This window comes from Mesoplodon densirostris, chromosome 19, assembly GCF_025265405.1.
Source record: "Mesoplodon densirostris isolate mMesDen1 chromosome 19, mMesDen1 primary haplotype, whole genome shotgun sequence".
NCBI lineage: Eukaryota > Metazoa > Chordata > Mammalia > Artiodactyla > Ziphiidae > Mesoplodon > Mesoplodon densirostris.
In genome coordinates this window covers 36,773,804-36,787,305 of record NC_082679.1, presented here as the reverse complement: position 1 = coordinate 36,787,305, position 13,502 = coordinate 36,773,804, and the positions used below count along the sequence as shown (strand labels likewise).

General features: G+C 39.5%; 1 protein-coding gene across 1 annotated transcript in view; it reads right to left on the bottom strand.

Moving 5' to 3' along the window:
• LPCAT2 (lysophosphatidylcholine acyltransferase 2) overlaps window positions 1-11,307 on the bottom strand; it is a 64,763-nt gene extending 53,456 nt beyond the window's left edge. The window contains exons 1-4 of the mRNA XM_060083718.1: window positions 11,026-11,307; window positions 4,449-4,588; window positions 2,949-3,166; window positions 1,502-1,614 (exon numbers count right to left, since the gene is read on the bottom strand). Of these exons, the coding sequence (XP_059939701.1) occupies window positions 1,502-1,614; window positions 2,949-3,166; window positions 4,449-4,588; window positions 11,026-11,196 (642 nt within the window). The 5' untranslated portion in view covers window positions 11,197-11,307. The remainder of the gene's footprint in view (window positions 1-1,501; window positions 1,615-2,948; window positions 3,167-4,448; window positions 4,589-11,025) is intronic.
• Between the last annotated feature and the right edge of the window lie 2,195 nt (window positions 11,308-13,502).

The window sequence follows — 13,502 nt, the reverse complement described above, 5'->3', positions numbered from 1 at the left end:
CTTACAACATATAGCTTTGGTAAGTACTGAGAAAAAAGGAGGAAATGCCTACAATATGCTTTATGCTTACTTCAATTCATTGACATATGGAATACAATTTAATGTCCTTTTTTGAGGAGGTGTTTTTAGCTTTTAATATACTTCTTTATGTTTCCCACACAAAAGATATGCAGTACAGTTCCTCATTAACTGAACAGCATAGCAGCTTCATTTTTCTGAAGCAGTTAGAATTTAGCAATGAGTAAATTGCTAGGCACATAAAACAAAAAAGAAAATCCCTGCACTAACAGCAGTTAGTAATGGGTATTTTATAATAATTAGAGAAGGAAAACATTATTAAGCTAAATTGTCACAATAACAAGTTATTTGTAAAATAAAAATTGTGAATAGGCGCAGTTCCATCCTCCAATTAAAAAAAAAACAGGTTTCCTACCCCAAACGGATACAATATCAAATATGATTCATGGAGTGGATATTCTATGAACAATAAATTAATATAAACAATAAATTAATATAGAGTAAATCATAAAATCTCAAGAACTGGATGGGGCATTAAAAGTCATATAGCATCTCTAATGCTTGAATTCTTTTTGCAATATCCCACCCAAGTTGTTGCTTAGCCAATGCCTGAACATTCCAGAAAGAGATTCCAAATCAGACCATTCTAATTCTGGACAGAAAACTTGAGATGAGCAAAATGAACTGAAATCTACCTACTTGTTAACTTTCACCCACAAGTCCTAGATACATTCCTTGGAGCCAAGAGCAAAATCACACCCTTATTCCAAATGTCATTTCTTCCCAGTGACTTTTTAAATCATTCCTTACATGCCTTGGTTTCTAAAACCTCCTGGTTGGTCATATGCCTCTTGGTACTTTAACAACTACAAATCACCATGAGTGGCCAGATCACCTCAGGACCATGAGTTCTGCTAGAGATCACTTGTTTTCACCTGGGCAAAGATAGAGGGGTACTTATCAGAATCACCCATGAGGCTCCATTTATGCAATAAATGTTGCCTCTTCCACACCTTCAAAAAGCATTCCAGGGGAAGGAGGTGGTGGAATGGTAAAATGTGAAAAAGTTCTACAGGTGATTCTGATATGCCCCTGAACTAAAAAGACTATCTAAATACACTTCAGATAAACTTAAGATTTTAATCATTTTCAAAATAAACCCACCATATTGTTGAGTATAACTGAGCTTCAGTATCTCATCTTTAAAAGGGTAAATAAATTCAGAGGTAGAGAATTAACATTTTATGACACAAAGTAAAAACCAGTTCAAAGAGTTTGGAGAATAAAAAAGAATGATACATTTAATTCCACAGAGTATCTCATGGGGAAGAGGACTTTTTAATCCTCACTCATTTATTCTGCTTCTAGACATCTAGCAGAAGGTGTCCCTCAGTATTGGATCTGTGGATCCAAATGAGTATGTATACAAGTGTACAATAAATAAACTTTCAATATATTTAAATAAACATCTACTATGTTTTACCTGGGGCCATTCCCCTCCTGATGTGGCCCGCCTTATTATTTCATTTATTGTGTTTTTTCGAGAATCCGGATCTACACGGGACACCAACACTGGTTGCAGAGCCCGCAATATTCCTTTAAAACAAATGAAAAGTCACAACTAAGTCATTTTGGGGGCTAAAGCTACTTCAGCAATGATACCAGATAAATCATAAAACAAATTGTATGGAAAATTAAAATGATAGCAAATCAAAGAGAACAACTTTAAAAAGCCCTCTAATTCAAAGTTTATTAGAACTTAGCTTCCAGTTGCAAAAGGATAGGTGGATATTTAGACCTAAAAATATTTCACTGATTTAACAGAAGTTAGCAGCAGGAATATGAAAAGAAGCAAATGCAGTTTTCTCCCTAAAAGACTTCTTCCTCAATTGACATTAAACATTTGGAATATACTATAAGATTATCTTGTTTTATTTCAGGAATATCCTGCAAACCGATTATGTGAAGTGATAGTACACGTGGGTAGGAGGCAATTATTATTTATCTTACTAAAATTTTCAGCGCAATAGTCTTTTAAGTAGGTAGCTTCCTAGCACCTGCAAAATAAACCTCAATTTACCAAAAGACTATTGCTAAACAACTTTTGGGGAAAATGTCATATTACACAAAGAAAGGTGGTTACCTTAAAAAAAAAGAGAGAGAGAGAGAGAGAGAGAGAGAGAGAGAGAGAGAGAGAGAGTCTGTCTTTCTTAGATGAATGACAAAGCTGTAAGAACTACTATTATTTCTCCAGAGTACCAAGGCAACATCAGGCAGTTTTCACACGCACTTTCTCACCACTTGATGCTTGGCAATAACCTTGGGACAACTGGTAGCAGTTACTTGGAGACTAATCCCCTGGGGAGAGAGCAAAGCATCTGGTGGGAAAAACATTTCACTTGCTTCATTATTTTTTATGGCAGGAAGCATTAATTGTTCCACATCATAATTTTCAAAGAGTTACACATTTGTCCCTCATGGAGATCTGGGCAATAATGAAGAAAACAGAGAGGAGAAAAGACTTAGTGCATTTATTTATCAGTCTAATACCCTGAAGAGAAATTCACTGAAATAGCATGTAACCAGTGCTTTCACAGACTCTTAGATTAAATTCTCTCTCCAAAAAATCTACCATGTTTGGTATTTAAAAACTTCTTTTTGGCTATATTTAGGAGCAGAAAGAGGTGATGGTGCAGAGACAGAGTTTAGACTTAAAAAGAATGATAAGGGTACAGATAGGGAAGTCTTTAATCTTTTTTCATAAATTCATTCTTGTGATATAGTACCTCATTAAAAGCAAGGAAATATGTTTGAAGTGTTTTATTATTTTAAAGTTTTTAAAAAGCCTACCAATGAACTATACATGATTTTCTAAATTGAAAGCATGAGCATGAAAATATTTTATCTCTGTTATCTTATAAAGTACTTACTGCCAATCAGAGGCACCTGCACATTCTCATATCGAGATACTATAGAAGGTAACCCAGCCACAACACAGGCAATTCCATCAAAGAATGTTGAATGAGGGGCAACAACAAAAATTGGTGCTTCCACAGGACTTGCGATCTTTCCTTTCACGGTAACTATAAATCCCATTGAAAAGAACATGGCACGGCCTAGAAACTTCAAGACTGGCTGAGTAATTTTCCTTTGGAAATAAATACAAAAAAGGACATAATTAGCTTTTCCAACTGCAGCTAACAGCAGGGTTTTACTCTAAAGCACAACGCAAAAACCAAGACAAGCTGGAGCACTTCATTTTAAAACGTGAGCTAAGAAGAATAGCTAACACTTCGGTGGAGCTCTTTCTGCCAGGCACTGTTCTAAGTAATTTATGCATATTAATTTCTTTAATCCTTAGCCCAATTTTATGAAATAGATAGCATTTATTATTATCCCCATTTTACAGACATGAAAACTGAGTCCCAGAGAAGTAATTTTCCCAAGGCCATGTGGCTAATAAGTGGCTCCTTTATTCTGTGACTATAAAGTAATAAGAATGAATCTTCAACATGCATCCACCACTGAGAAATCCAAATCAGTACTGTCCTTCAAAGGAGTCACCTTGGAAATCTATATTTGTGTAACAAGGATGCCGCTACCTCCCAAAACACTTTTAGAACCGGCATGTGGAAATTGTCCTCAGAATTATTTTAGGAGTAAAATTTTAAAAGTAAGCCTTATTACCTATATCATTATAGCCCTTAGACATCATCAAGAATCTTAAGAAGTAAATTTACCATCTCACTTCTCTGGAACAGAGCAATTTCAATTCCAGAAATTGAATTGTTTACTCTTTAAAAAGAATCTGTCATTAAAGATTAGTTAATTCATCAAATTGTGCCAGGAATTGTGTTGGACACACAAGACAAGTAAGATCCAGTCTCTGTCCTTGATAAACTCAGTTGAGTAGAGAAACAAAAAAATAGCCCTCGAAGTGCAAACACATGATAGACATCTCAGTATGTGAATAAGCATTATAGCTTTGCATGAAAAATGTCTCCCGTAAGACATCCAGTGGGAGCTTTAAAAAATGGGCTTCCTATAGAATTCTCTCAAAATTCACATAATAATATAGTGAGGCGCTATTAAGCAACTAACTCCTGAGGAAGTTTCTCTAACTTTAATTTCATGGTAAGGAGAAGTGAGACACAGAAAACCAAAGAACTTTTCCAGAGGGTACAGGGAAATGACCGATCTCTCCTTGCCCTGTAGTTTAGAGTTGAAATCTCTATTTATTTAAAGATAAAGAGCTCATCCCTTCACAGAATCTCCATACCTCCTATTTTTTATTTTTAGTGACATAGCCTGTAAAAACTATATTCCAAAATATCTTATATTCAGAGTCATAATTGTTGATCACTGACTAAACTTTGACAAACTCTTCTTTATCTTGATTTTCCTAATATTTAGACATAGTTATTTCTTACCTCTTCCAACCAGTTATTGGGTGGGTCAGCTTTTCAGGACAGCATGCTGTTGAAATTGCAGTAAATGGCCACGCCAGTAATAAAATTAATGCAAGCAACAGGGCACGAATTGGAAGCAGGATAATTCCAAGAAAGAAAATCTGAAATCAAAGTTGATTAAAAAAACAGATGACATTATTTTAATGCTGTAGTTATCAAACAGAAATACATAAGAGGAAAATCTTATGCTATTCATGCATTCACTCAAAGATGAATTGGGCATTACCCTATACCAGACAAGGATCTAAGCACAAAGAAAATAAGACATTGTACCTGACCTCACAAAGCCTACAAAGCAGCAAAAGAAACAGGGAAGAAAACCAAGTACTACCTGATCTGTATATCAGTGAATGTGAATAGGGGCTGCTGGGGGAACTAAGAAAAGGTTTGTTGGACTTAGTAGTCAGGGAAAGCTTCCTGGAGGAGTTGAAGCTGAAACGTCTTGCTTTAAGAAGCAAGCAGAAGCTGGCAAGGTAAGAGGGGGAAATAGCTTTTTGAGAGCTATAAGCAGGATGAATATTAGTAAAGGCATTAGAGTGTGAAGAGGTAAATGTATTATTTTATATACCTGCCAGTCCTTTATAACTAACAATAAGGAGATGGGGGAGGAAATACAAAAAATAATAAAAACTAAATAAGAATAAAAACTAAATAAATAAGAACTGCAAATAATACTGAGTGCTTACTACGTACCAGGCACTCTAAGTACTTGGCATGTAGTAACTTATCTGAGTCTTACAACCTTAAGCTATTTTACATACAAGAAAGGAGTGGCACAGAGGGAATTAAGTTAAACTGCTTAAGATCACACAGTAAGTGGCAGAACCAGGATTTGAAACCAATGTGGTTATAAAGGTCTTGCTCTTAATCCTATCCTATAATGCCTTTCAAGTGAAATAAACTATCCTTATATATCACAAATTGTCTTCTTTTTTTTTAGCCAATTACACTACTCAAACAGTGCTGCCCTTCTTGGCTCTATTGGCCCGTAATGTGAATCTGAGCATCATCAAATAATTTACGAGAAATGCCAAAAATATTGTAGTTATCAGATCTCTATCAAATTATTTGTGTACATGTGTATGACTGAATTAAAAATTACATACAAGGAAATATACAGATATTAAATGTGTAATTCAATGAGTTTTGATAAATGTGTACTCTTGTAAACATCACCTCAATCAAGATACAGAATACATCTGCCACTCAGAAAGTTGCCTCATACCTCTTTCAGTCAATCCTTATCCTCTTAGGCAACCAATGCTGGATGTTTATCATCATATATTATTAGTTTTGCATGTTCTTGAGTGTCATATAAATGGAGTCATACATTATGCATTCTTGTGTGTCTCACTTCTTCCACTTAACATGTTTTTGAAATTCAACTATGTTGCTTTCGATGTCAGTAAGTCATTCTTTCTGACTGCAGAGTATTATTCCACAATATGACCATATGACAGTCTGTCTATTCTCCTGTTGATGAACATTTGGGCTGTTTCCAGTTGTGGGCTATTATGAATACAGCCACTACAAACATTCTTTTACAAGCCTTTTTGGGAATAGTTGTTTTCATTTCTCTCAGGTAAATACCTAGGAGTGGAATTGCTGGGTCATAGATGTAGTTTAACTTTATAAGAAACTGGCCAAACAATTTTCCAAAGTGGCTGTATCATTTTAAAGTGTCGCTGGTAGTGTATGAGAATTTCAGTTACTGTACATCCTTGCTGACATTTGGTGATTGTAGTCTTTTATAAAAATCAATTTTACTAAGGCATAATTTACGTAAAATAAAATGCACCTATTTTAAGTATGAGGTTTTCAAATGCATAACCCTATGCAGACACCACTATAATCAAGATATAGATCATTTCCATCACCCAGAAAAGTTCCCTTGTGCCTCTTTGCAGTCAATATATCCTCAGTGTATAGCAACCACTGACAGTCTTTCTTTCACTATAGTTTTTGCCTGTTCTATATTTTCATATAAATGAAACCACACAGTATGTATTCTTTTATGTCTGGCTTCTTTCACTTCATATTTTTGAGATTCAACCATGTTGTCATATGTATCAGTAGTATAGTCTTTTTAATTGCAGAGTAATATTCCATTGTATGAATATATCACACTTAATCTATCCATTAATCTGTTCAGGGACATTTAGCCTATTATAAGTTTTTAGCTATTATGAGTAAACATTAATGTTTGAGTCTCTATGTGGACATACATTTTCATTTCAAGGGGAGTGAAGTTGTTGGGCCAGCATATGCCAAACTGTTTTCCAAAGTAGTTGTATCATTTTATATCTCCACCAACAAAGTATGAAATTTCCTGTTGCTTCACATCCTCATCAACATTCAGTGTTGTCAGTCTTTGTAGCCATTCTAGTGGGTGTAAAATGATATCTCACTGTGGTTTTAATTCATATTTCCTTGATGAACAATGACGGTGAGCACATTTTTTCATGTGCTTATTGGTCATCCCTTTAACCTGTCTTTTTGAGTCTTTGGCCCATTTTTATTGGGTAGTTAGTCCTTTTCTTATCAATTTGTAGGAGTTCTTTATATGTTCTGTTTACAAGCCCTTTTTCAATACATGTATTGAAAATATTTTCTCCCATTTCATGGCTTGCCTTTTCATTTTCTTTCTTTCTTTCCTTTTTTAAAAATTTAATTAATTTATTTTTGTCTGTGTTGGGTCTTTGTTGCTGTGTGTGGGCTTTCTCTAGTTGCAGTAAGCAGGGGCTACTCTTCATTGTGGTACACGGGCTTCTCATTGTGGTGGCTTCTCTTTGTTGCGGAGCATGGGCTCTAGGTGCGCGGGCCTCAGTAGCTGTGGCACACTGGCTCAGTAGTTGTGGCTCACGGGCTCTAGAGCGCAGGCTCAGTAGTTGTGGCACACGGGCTTAGTTGCTCCACGGCATGTGGGATCTTCCTGGACCAGGGCTCGAACCTGTGTCTCCTGCATTGGCAGGCGGATTCTTAACCACTGAGCACCAGGGAAGTCCGCCTTTTCATTTTCTTAATGGTATCCTTTGATGAGAAGAATTTTAATTCTGATGAAGACTAATTTATCAATTTTTATTTTCTGTTTAGTTCTCTTCTGCATCCTAAGAAATCTTTACCTATCTCAAGATCATGAAGATTATTTTATATTTTCTTCTTCTTCTAGAAGATATATGAGTTTTGCTTTTATGTTCAAGACTATGATCCATCTTAAATTACTTTCTGTATAGTGTGCAGAAGGGATCAAGTTTCATTTTTATCTACAGATTTATCTAGCTGTTCCAGAACCAATTCCATCCCCCTTCCTTTTTTTTTTTTTTGGCTGCGCTGCAGCTTGCGGGATCTTAGTTCCCCAGCCAGGGATTGAACCCTGGCCCCAGCAATGAAAGCGCCGAGTCCTAACCACTGGACCGCCAGGGAATTCCCCAGAACCAAGTTTTGAAAAGACTTGACATTCCCCGATAAATTCTCTTGGCCACTTTGTCAAAAATCAATTGAACATACATGTGGGCTCTCTATTCTGTTCAATTGATCTATTCATCTGTCCTTCTGTCGATACTACCTTACTCTCTTAATTGCTATAGCTTTGTAGTAATTCTTGACATAAGGTAGTGTATGTCCTCCAACTTTTTCTTTTTCAAGCTTTTTTGGGGCTAATATAGATCCTCTGCATTTCCACATAAATTTCAGAATTAGTCAGTTTCCACACAAACAAAAAGCCTGTTGGGATTTTTGTTGAGATTTCAATGAATCTACAGATCAATTTGGGAGGAGTTATCATCTTAGTAATGTCGATTCTTCAAACTTATAAACATGGTATATCTCTTCATTTTATGTAAATCTTCATTAATTTCTCACAATGGTGTTTTGTTGTTTACACTGTAGTGGTCTTACGTGCTTTTGGTTAATATATTCCTATGTATTTAATGTCATTTTATTGCTACTATGAGATTACTTAATTTCTTTTTGCAATTGTTTGCTGCTAGTATATACACAAAGTTGATTTAAAATTTTAATCTTTAAATTAAGATGACAAGATCAATTCTGAGTAACTGTCGAATTAAGAGGATTACCCATTATATTGCCATTTGGTAATATGTCATCTCTGTAGGAAGGCCTTCTTTCAACACTCTATTGGGATTATTTTCCTCTCTGGACTTACTTCATAGCACTTACTAAAACATGGAATTATATATTTCTATACTTGCTTGTTTAACTTTTTCAGTGAAATACAAGCTTTAAATAGGCAGGGTCCTTATTTCTCTTGTTCATTGCTATGTCTCCGGGGATTAACAGTGTGCCTGGCACATAGTAGGCATCCAACAAATACTTTTGGTATGGTAAATGACCCCACAATTACAACCACTCATTTTAATTCCATATTCTATTGAGGAAATAGAAGCTAGGCTAATTTTTTATACGGCACTATGTAGCAGACCCTTAAACGGTCAAAAAAGAGAAGGCGAGCAATAAAGCTAAGCCCTATAATGAGACGCAAAAGTCACAACAGTCCTTAAGCAAGACATTGATCATCATTTAGGATTAGATTTAGTCTGATTTAATCAAATCATACTTAAATGCAAGTATATCAATCTTTTAAACTGGATGATACAGACAACATTGTTTTTCAATCATGTCTATTTAAATTTTCCTTTTACCCAGACTGTTCAAGCCATTGAAACTACTTTGGGATCTCTGGTCTACATGCATTTTTAATTTTTAAAAAAATATTGAGACCATATTCATTTCCATCCAATCCAAGTGGTAAATTTTAAGTGCAGTATACAGTTGTAGATAACAAATAGCATAACTATCAATATTAAGATCAGCAAACAATACCAGATTCTTTCACACATTATCTCACTTAAATTTTAATCCCTCTTCCCTGTATTATTATTCCAATTTAATAGATGAGGAAAGTAAAGTTCAGAGAGGTTAAGTGACTTGGCCAAAGTTATACAACTAATAAATGGCAGGGCCTGAGCAGGTTTTCTGACTAAGACTAGTGATCTTTCTATCATACTACAACTCTTACAGGGTTATTTGAAAGTGCTCTCAAAATGGTTGCAGGCACGCTATTAAAAAAAAAAACCCTCAAAAACTTAATAATTTACTCCAGGTACAATATAAATACTTATAAATATGCCACTTTGAGCCTCTCTCCAAAACATAAAGCCAAATAGACGGACATGACTTTCATTTAAGTATGACCGATTTGACTAAATCAGACCAAAAGGAACCTTGAATGATAGTCCATGTATTTATTAAGTGTTTCAGAAGTTTTAAGATATAAAGGGAATATCTATCCAGTTAAAGACATGAAGATCAAATTTTTAAACATTTAGTTTCTTTACAAAGAGGTATTACTACATTCACTATCTTCCTCTTCCTCTCTCACACCTTTCTTCAACCAGACACCCATCCACCATTATTCTAACCACCACCCCAGGCTGCTTGGCCCAGCACTTAACCTGCTTCCATCGTAGAGAACAACAGTCTCAGGGCACACAAGTATGCCGTGCAAAAATTACGCTATTTCAAATCCAAAGTAAATAAATGGGTGAGATGGACAAGAAAATATTAAAGCCATTTTTTTCCATGCAGAACACAAAGGACAAACGTAGCCTGCACAGTCTATCTTGTTCTCCGATCACTAACTTCACCAAACAGGAAGTCCAAAGAGCGAGTGTAAGTGCAAGTCTGAGTTGCCTCTCATCCTTGAATGTAGAAGTGTTTGGGTGAAAACGGATTCAGGACCAAAAACTCTTGAATACCTTAAGCTGCCCCATATTATCCCTTTTCTTAGACTGTGATTTCCCGTCCTTGATGTCCCTGCTCAGCCGGAGCATCCCAGCCTTTCTTCTTGTTCTAATTCCAGACCTGGGTTCTCTGCCTTCTCCCTTGCTCTTCCCATCCCAAACTGACTCCTCTCCTTCCCTGCGGCAAAGCGAAAACTTCCCCAAACCCACTCTCCTGTGCTACGATGACCTCCCACTAGACTTTCACACACTCAAGTCGAAGTTCTTCCACAGTCGTTCCCTCTTCTCAGCAAGGAATGTTTCCTCTGCCAATGGCCTGCCTGTTCGGCCTCCTCCTGTTTAGGACCTTCCTCCAAGGCCCCCATGTTCTTTGCATCTTCTTTTCTCACACACGCCCCCAGACCATCCTCCAAGGCCCCTCAATTCTCAGTCCCGCATCTCAGTCCCCTGCAGACTCATGGCCCCTTCAAAAGCCCTCTCCTCTCAGATCTACATCCCTGCCTTCCTCAGAGCCTTGCTTCCCAGACTCACGCCCTCCTCAGCCACTTCCCCTTCACACCCGCACTCCCCTCTGGCAACCTCCCCTGACAGACCCAAGCTCCCCTCAAACTGCCTCCTCTCTCGGACCCACGTCCCTCCCCTGAATCTGCGTCCCCTGTCAGACGCCCCTCACCTGAATCTGCGTCCCCTGTCAGACGCCCCTCACCTGGATCTGCGTCCCCTGTCAGACGCCCCTCACCTGAATCTGCGTCCCCTGTCAGACCCTCGCCCCGCACCTGGATGCGCCTCGTCGCGCCCAGCCGTGTCTGCTGCACGAAGGGGTTGCGCACGGGCGGCGGGAAGAAGGACGACTGGCGGGGCACTATGGGCGGCCGCAGCCCCGCGCTCCCGACGCCCGCGCCGGGCCCCGAGGCCGCCACCGCCGCCGCCTCAGCGCACCGGTTCATGGCCGAGCCCGGCGTCTCACAGGAGCGAAGAGACCCAGGCGGCGCGTGCGAGCTGCCGCTGCCGCCAAGGCTTGAGGGGGAGTAGCTTAGGAGTCCGGGGCCTTTGCGCAGGCGCCAAAGTTACCTACCCGCCCTCCGGTCTCGCCCCGCCCCCTCTGGCTCTGAACGCGCCCAGGCCCTGGCCCCACCCCCCTGAGCACACCCCACCCTTTTAGGTTGTCCGGCTCTTCCTCTTGGGGTTAATAGCTCAGCCTCCTTGCGGGTGAATGTTTTTCCTTCAGAGCAAGGCACCCCCCAGTGAGAGACAGTTTAGGCTGAGTTCTCTGCTTTAGGGTCAGGCGGACCTAGATTTCCTTTTGCTTTTTTTTTTTTTTTTTAAGAAATTTATTTATTTATTTATTTTTGGGTGCGTTGAGTCTTCCTTGCTGCCCACTTTAGTTGCGGCGAGCGGTGGCTGCTCATCGCGGCGGCTTCTCTCGTTGCAGAGCACGAGCTCTAGGCGCGCAGGCTCAGTAGTTGCTCCGCGGCATGTGGGATCTTCCTGGACCAGGGCTCGAACCCATGTCCCCTGCACTGGCAGGTGGATTCTTGACCACTGCGCCACCAGGGAAACCCCTCCTTTCGCTTTTACTGGCTCTTTGACGTTGGTCAAATCACTGTCTCCATGAGCCTCCGCTGCCCCCTTCGTAATCGTAATCGGGGATAAATGGAACTTAGATAAACAACCTGAATCCAGCAATTCAAGGAGCAACCCCTGGGCTGTTCCAGTAAGAGGGTTAATTATCCAGGGTGGATTTGATTTCTGGTGTATGTTTTGGTTTTGCTTACACCCATTTGGGTGGGATATTTATCAGTTACCGCTGAGACTCCTGACTAATATAGAAACTGGTACCAGGAGTGGAATCTCTTTCACTCAAAATATGGACTGACAATGGGGAGATAGTTCTCCAAATGAAAACTGAAGCTGCAACTACTAGAAAATGACAAAACCACCACTGCCCTCTGCACTAGATGAGGAACCTGGCCTCAAAAAGGGAAGTGACTTGGGCTGTGGCTCCACTTCACCCTGAAGAAGTTCAAGGGCCTATCTGGCCCTTTGTTGGTGGGGGTTAGGGGGAGGATTTTCCCAGGACCTGAGACCAGTTGGTCAAGCCCTGAGTGGCTGAGAGGCAGATGGAGATGGTGAATGATTTATCTTTACTGATCAACTGCTCACAGCAGGCTGGAGGCATGATGAGAATCTGACTCTGGGCCCTGGGACCGCTGCTCCTTCCAAGGTGTCCACTGTAGAATCTCAGAATCTTCTGACCCTACCAGATAGATGCAGCCTTCAGCTACTCACTTAACCTCTCTGAGCTTGCGTACTCATCTCAGAATGGGAAGACTAATTCCTACCCCATAGGATTGTATTGGGCTGGCCAAAAATTTGTTCGGGTTTTTCCACACCACGCTACGGAAAAGCCCAAATGAACTTTCTGGCCAACCCAGTAGTATCAATTAAGTAAAATAATGCATGTGTAGTGTTCATAGAAAAGCACTCAAGAAATGGTATTAGGTATTACGTAGTGGAGTATTAGGTATTATGTAGTGGAGCAGCTGAATTTTCTCAGTATTTAACAGAGAACCTTAATAACAACATATTACAGCCGTGATATAAAGTGCCCCAGCTTTGGAGTCTTCAAGTAGAGGGTGGCAGACCCTTGTGGCTCTTTAGCACAGAAGGCAGTCTCTCCAGAGCCTTCAAGGACCTGAGCGATTGGGCAGGCCACAGGAGAAAAGAGGACTCCACCAAGGTCACCTCCAGAGAGACCTGTCCACTCCTCATCCCCTTCCCTACCAGCCCCACCATGAGAGGCCTGAAGTAATAGTCTATCGGAGCCAGAAAGGATCTCTGAAATAACCCCAGGCCTTAAGTTTCTGCTCTGTAGCAGCTCCAGAATTTCTATATAGGAAGGGATTAAAGATGGGCAATCTGCTGGAGAAGAAGGTAAGGAGCTTACCCATTAATAGAAGTTGTGTTTAGAAAGCACACACATTTCTCCCCAGCTGAGTTTACTTAGAGGGTTTTGGGGGAGGTGGAGGTTAATGCTGCTGAGGGAGATACTCAGCTTCCTGCTAAATCTCCTTCTCTAGGTCATCTTTGGCCTTGAGTCAGGATGTTACCCAGTATCTATGGTATCCTGGGAAAATCACTTTTCTCCAAGCCTTAGTTTCCTTATCAATAAAAGTTGACTAATAATATTCTCCCTTCTTTAGGTTGCTATAAAGCTTAAATGAAGTGATGCATGTGAAGTGCCTGGCATATA